The sequence below is a fragment of the Ylistrum balloti genome, unplaced genomic scaffold, assembly GCF_031769215.1.
Source record: "Ylistrum balloti isolate Yb309-2 unplaced genomic scaffold, AGI_CSIRO_Ybal_v1 Utg370268, whole genome shotgun sequence".
Lineage (NCBI taxonomy): Eukaryota > Metazoa > Mollusca > Bivalvia > Pectinida > Pectinidae > Ylistrum > Ylistrum balloti.
This window is the reverse complement of record NW_026782209.1, coordinates 52015-59272: the sequence shown is the minus strand read 5'-3', so window position 1 is coordinate 59272 and position 7258 is coordinate 52015. Positions and strand designations below refer to the sequence as shown.

Genomic DNA, 7258 nt, shown 5'->3' with positions numbered 1-7258 from the left:
CACGGAAACAAACACAGAAACAAACACAGAAACAACATGGAAACAAACACAGAAACAACACGGAAACAAACACCGAAACAACATAGAAACAACATAGAAACAAACACCAAAACAACATAGAAACAACGTAGAAACAAACACCGAAACAACATAGAAACAACATAGAAACAACACCGAAACAACATAGAAACAACATAGAAACAAACACCGAAACAACACAGAAACAAACACAGAAACAACACGGAAACAAACACAGAAACAACACCGAAACAAACACAGAAACAAACATAGAAACAAACACAGAAACAAACACAGAAACAACACGGAAACAAACACAGAAACAACATGGAAACAAACACAGAAACAACACGGAAACAAACACAGAAACAAACACAGAAACAACATGGAAACAAACACAGAAACAACACGGAAACAAACACCGAAACAACATAGAAACAACATAGAAACAAACACCAAAACAACATAGAAACAACGTAGAAACAAACACCGAAACAACATAGAAACAACATAGAAACAACACCGAAACAACATAGAAACAACATAGAAACAAACACCGAAACAACACAGAAACAAACACAGAAACAACACGGAAACAAACACAGAAACAACACCGAAACAAACACAGAAACAAACATAGAAACAACACCGAAACAAACACAGAAACAAACATAGAAACAAACACAGAAACAAACATAGAAACAACACCGAAACAAACACAGAAACAAACACAGAAACAAGCACAGAAACAACACCGAAACAACACAGAAACAAACACCGAAACAACACAGAAACAAGCACAGAAACAAACACCGAAACAACACAGAAACAAACACCGAAACAACACAGAAACAAACACAGAAACAACACGGAAACAAACACAGAAACAACATGGAAACAAACACAGAAACAACACGGAAACAAACACAGAAACAAACACCGAAACAACACAGAAACAAGCACAGAAACAAACACCGAAACAACACAGAAACAAACACCGAAACAACACAGAAACAAACACCGAAACAAACATAGAAACAAACACAGAAACAACACAGAAACAAACACAGAAACAACACGGAAACAACACGGAAACGAACACAGAAACAAACACAGAAACAACACGGAAACGAACACAGAAACAAACACAGAACCAACACGGAAACAAGCACAGAAACAACACGGAAACAAACACCGAAACAACATAGAAACAACATAGAAACAAACACCGAAACAACACAGAAACAACACAGAAACAAACACCGAAACAACATAGAAACAACACAGAAACAACACCAAAACAACATAGAAACAACATAGAAACAAACACCGAAACAACACAGAAACAAACACAGAAACAACACGGAAACAAACACAGAAACAACACCGAAACAAACACCAAAACAACACAGAAACACAACACAGAAACAAACACCGAAACAACACAGAAACAAACACAGAAACAACACAAACAACACGAAACAAACACAGAAACAACACCACAGAAACAAACACAGAAACAAACACAACACGGAAACAAACACACAAACGAACACATAGAAACGAAACAAACATAGAAACAAACACAGAAACAAACATAGAAACAACACCGAAACAACACCGAAACAAACAAAGAAACAAACACCGAAACAACACAGAAACAAGCACAGAAACAAACACCGAAACAACACAGAAACAAACACCGAAACAACACGGAAACGAACACAGAAACAAACACAGAACCAACACGGAAACAAGCACAGAAACAACACGGAAACAAACACCGAAACAACATAGAAACAAACACCGAAACAACACAGAAACAAACACAGAAACAACACGGAAACAAACACAGAAACAACACCGAAACAAACACAGAAACAAACATAGAAACAACACCGAAACAAACACAGAAACAAACACAGAAACAACACGGAAACGAACACAGAAACAAACACAGAACCAACACGGAAACAAGCACAGAAACAACACGGAAACAAACACCGAAACAACATAGAAACAACATAGAAACAAACACCGAAACAACATAGAAACAACATAGAAACAAACACCGAAACAACATAGAAACAACACAGAAACAACACCAAAACAACATAGAAACAACATAGAAACAAACACCGAAACAACACAGAAACAACACAGAAACAAACACCGAAACAACATAGAAACAACACAGAAACAACACCAAAACAACATAGAAACAACAAAGAAACAAACACAGAAACAAAGAAACAAAAAGAAACAACACAGAAACAACACCGAAACAAACACAGAAACAAACATAGAAACAAACACAGAAACAAACATAGAAACAACACCGAAACAACACCGAAACAAACAAAGAAACAAACACCGAAACAACACAGAAACAAGCACAGAAACAAACACCGAAACAACACGGAAACAAACACCGAAACAACATAGAAACAAACACCGAAACAACACAGAAACAAACACAGAAACAACACGGAAACAAACACAGAAAAACACAGAAACAAACACAGAAACAAACATAGAAACAAACACCACAAACAACACAGAAACAAACACAGAAACAACACGGAAACAAACACAGAAACAACACCGAAACAAACACAGAAACAAACATAGAAACAACACCGAAACAAACACAGAAACAAACACAGAAACAAACATAGAAACAACATAGAAACAATATAGAAACAACACAGAAACAAACACCGAAACAACACAGAAACAAACATAGAAACAAACACAGAAACAAACATAGAAACAACACCGAAACAACACAGAAACAAACACAGAAACAAACACCGAAACAACACAGAAACAAACACAGAAACAAACACCGAAACAACACAGAAACAAACACCGAAACAACACAGAAACAAACACCGAAACAAAGAAAGAAAGGTTGTTTACTTATCTTTATATCATAACGATTTTGTTCTTTGAACAGTGACAATCATTGCGCAGCTATGCATAAATAATTTCAGGACATATGTTTAATTTATTAGTTACACAGGTACCCTTGTGGTTATGTTACAAACATTGTGTAGCAGCTTAACAGAATGTACTTTCTGATTATGAATTATAGATGTCCAATACTGGTTTCTAGGTAGAAATACCACTGTGATGTTTGGAGTCATTCTGTTTCATATAAAAGGTTTTTAAATATTCATAAATCGACAGCAGGTATCCGTCCATATATCCCTAGAGGAATATGATGATACAGGCTATGTACAGCGCTCAGTAGGATGTAAGTGGCTAGAACTGCAGTTGTCCAAAACTATTGGAATGAACAAAAGCAGATAGTGTTGACTACGTCACATTTACTACAGAACAAACTAAAGCGGTTAGTGGTAAGTAATGCTGTGTATCGTGGTTGTTAATTAAGTAATGTTTCATGTGGAATTTATGTTTATCTTATTGATTCTTTGTTGAAACTACAATTAATATGTGTAACAATGTGACGAAAACAACTCTAAACAAGAAATTTGTGAGACCTTGTGTCTACTCTGTCACGTTGGAGCTCTGCAATACAAACATATGGAAGCCACGTTATGTTGATATTTTCGAAGAATCATAAGTTTAAAAAAGAAATTAACCATAGAGATAAACTAATCATTATCCATATGGTAGAAACACATTTGTGATTTGTGAAATTAACCATCAAATATTTGTTTGGTTAAACAATGTTTTCCAGTGTTTGATTTGCTGCACTAGTACAAAATATTTGATAATCAATTTAACACGAGTGATATAGACTTCCTGAATCATTTCAGATTGAAAAAATACATATATGATTTATAGATGATATTTGTATCATAATTTTGACTCGGAATTCAATACATCTGTCAAATCATGTTTTTATTCTAAATAACAAGTGTATGTGAATAAAATGATAGAAAGAAATTAGATTCTATAGCTACTGAGAGTTGTGCCACATTATACGTTAATACACCATAAAGTTTGCTACAGTGATAAAATCGGTACAAGAAATACCAGGAAGAGGTGTATATTTTCACGTTACTTACCGAGGCAAAAATATTTAACACCAGGCAAACTGTCGTATTGAAATGTGTAAAGAAAAGATATACGATAAGCGATATTTTTAGAATTTCGTTTAGAAGTTAAGTTTTGGGATGGATATAAAGTTGTCTTTTTCATTGTCCTTGCACCTAGCCGAGCCTCTTTAAAATAAAAAAAAAAAAAGACAATGAAATATGTCGCACATAAACTGGAAACTCTTTTTGCGGTTCTATAATCTCTTTGAAAATCGATATTCTTGCTCCCTGTTATGTCTGATTTATAGGTTTACATTTTTCACACTGCGGGATAGACTGTATTTCAAGCAGGTCCATAAAAGTCTAAAGGTAGGAAATGAGGTATTGAAAATATCCATAACATATCACAGTAAATGATAGTTTTTTATGTGTGTGTGTGACATGACGCTGATCAAATAGAAAGTTCTGATTTACCATATTGTATCATTATTTCTACACTGTTGAATGCATCCGTCACCAATGTACACATGACCGTTTTGGGAATTCTAAAATCAATCACGAACTTTATTCCTGACTGTAACACAATACAAATTCAATTACTGATTCAAAACATGTGTCGGTTACAATAAAAACGGACAAAGAAAAATAAGATTTAAACAACTGTAATATCCGTAAATCAGGCCATCCGTAAAACTGTTGACGTACATTATACAATACAAGCCCGTCAAATGTAGCTTCCAAGAAACTCAACATTCTATCTTTATTATTAATTTTGCAAAATTGTGTTTTGGGTGATAGGGAAGGCATATTGTTTATATGGGACTGTGAGTAGGACGAATTGATGGTATGTGGGACGGATGATAGAAGCGTCAGAAATGTATATACACGGAATGATAAGAGATGCAGAAATGATTGTAGCTGTGGCGATGTGTGTAAGAGAAACTTTAACACGATGATAGGTAAGGTGCAAATGGTTTAATGTGGGGTGATACATGTAATTAACTCACAATTGCAACTACAATTTTGTTACCTAATCAGTGTTTATATGTACCGCTGTCGGTTTAACGTTAATCATAAGGGGTTTTAAACTTGTTGAACAACTTGTGGAGGGATGACGTTAAAACTGACGTTATATTTCGAACAAACTAACCCCCCAACCCCTTTCCCAACACAATCACCTAACATTCTAATATTATGTTATCATATCGTCTGTTAACAGTATGAGTGTGGGCGGGTAGCGACACTGCGACGTGATTACTCATTCCATCCTTATATCATTTCAGGTTAACGACTTGCATGCTTCTGGAAATTAAAATTGTTTCCGTGATTTTAGAAATAAACCATGTGAAGCGAGTACAAGCCTTTGTCCAGTAACAACTGCACTGGAAACATCACACCCTGTGTCGTTTTGGGATCTTGGACTTACAAAGCAAATGAATAATGGTTGATGGATGAGTGTAAAACCTTACTGAAACGATAAGAATTATACCATTTCAGCATTGTCTAAACCGGTAGAGGATTAACTGATATACGAAGGACGTCGAACACATCCAGTGCAATTGTGTTTGAAAGTAAAAGATGAAAAAACAACACTATATATCTTGGCTTTGTGGACGATTTAGGAATGTGTTCTTATATCTGTTACTTCTTTTCTCGGTATTCACAGTCCTATCATTCTTTGAAGATACTACCTTGGTACATTCCTACAATAAAAAAGTCTCGGTATTTTTCGAAATGATGAACCGTTCTACCAAAATACCGACGTTTAGAAACATTACATTAAAATCGCGAAAGACAATTAAACCTGGTCCAATCGACGTGCCACGTCTAAATAGGACTTTTCAACACAGAGAAAGAAAAATTCTATCCATGAGGAATTTCCGATACCCTTTGAATGTGAATTTGTCCTACCTTGTGAATAGGAAGATGTTGGATGATACACCAATTGACATTAAACCTATCAATCCTCATAACTTTCGATATTTGCACAAGCCTGAAAAATGTCAGTTTTCCGGACCTAAAGACACGGTAAAATTGTTAGTTCTGGTAAAATCTGCTGTCCGTAACTTGGATCTACGTAAAGGCATACGCGATTCTTGGGGAAAGGACCCATCCCCAAATATCCGCATAGTGTTCTTACTGGGGAACACAGACGGCGCTAATCAGAAACTTATACGGGAGGAAAGTAAGAAGTATTCGGATGTGGTACAAGAGGACTTCAGAGATAGATATATTAACAACACTTACAAAACCATCATGGGATTTAACTGGGGAGTGACATTCTGTTCGAATGCGTCATTCTTCTTTTTCGTTGATGATGATCATTATGTGTTCTTGTCTAATATATATAACTATCTTACGGGCGTCCATTCCTCCGAATCTGTCCATTTGCTGACAGGTTATCTTCTACCTCACTCCAAACCTTACAGGGATGTCAAGTCGAAATGGTTCGTGTCATGGGAAGATTATGGTTACGACTCGTGGCCACCTTACTTAGCCGGAGGCGCATACATTGTATCATTTTCAACAGCGCAGAAATTTCAAATAGCATTTCCGTATGTTAAGTATCTTGGAATAGATGATAGTTATTTAGGAATTGTTGCAAAGAAACTTAATATCCGCCCAACTCACAATCATTACTTCGGTAATAGAGCATCCTTCTATAATGGTAAGCAAATCAGACGATCGAATATGTTTGCTTCACATGGATTTAAAGACCCAAATAAAATGATGAAAGTTTGGAATATGCTAAATGCTAATAACACGTCAGGTACTCAATAAACGTAACCAGAGCAAACCAGCCGCGGAGACGAAAAACCTGTTACTAAGTAACAAGCATTGCTCATTCCATATTTATTACTTCCGACGAAATTTTATTTATCTTAGATATATCAAGAATATCGGACACGAGGTTTGGCCTATTTGAGCTCTAATTAGTAGCAAACTTACACACATACCCATTAATAATGTAATATCTCACAGTTAATGGGAGATAACTCTTGTTTAGCTTTTGGAATGTGTTATTATTATGATTATTTTTTTCTTATTAAATTAAGTGATGACATCTGGAAAAAGATGTATATGTGTTGGTAGTTTATCACATATAACATCCGTGTAATATAGGTCATTATGTCCCCGTGTAAAAGCACATCGACCCTCCACTCGTGGAAAAAGTACCCCAGTTGATAAAAAAATAAGAATTTTCTATATAATTTTGGGACGATTCACTTTTG

General features: G+C 35.5%; 1 protein-coding gene across 1 annotated transcript; it reads left to right on the top strand.

Moving 5' to 3' along the window:
- The first annotated feature begins 5603 nt into the window (after window positions 1-5603).
- LOC132552691 (beta-1,3-galactosyltransferase brn-like) lies at window positions 5604-6806 on the top strand. Its single transcript, XM_060216883.1, has one exon. The coding sequence runs from the start codon at window positions 5604-5606 to the stop codon at window positions 6804-6806; it is 1203 nt and encodes a 400-aa protein (XP_060072866.1).
- The last annotated feature ends 452 nt before the right edge of the window (window positions 6807-7258 follow it).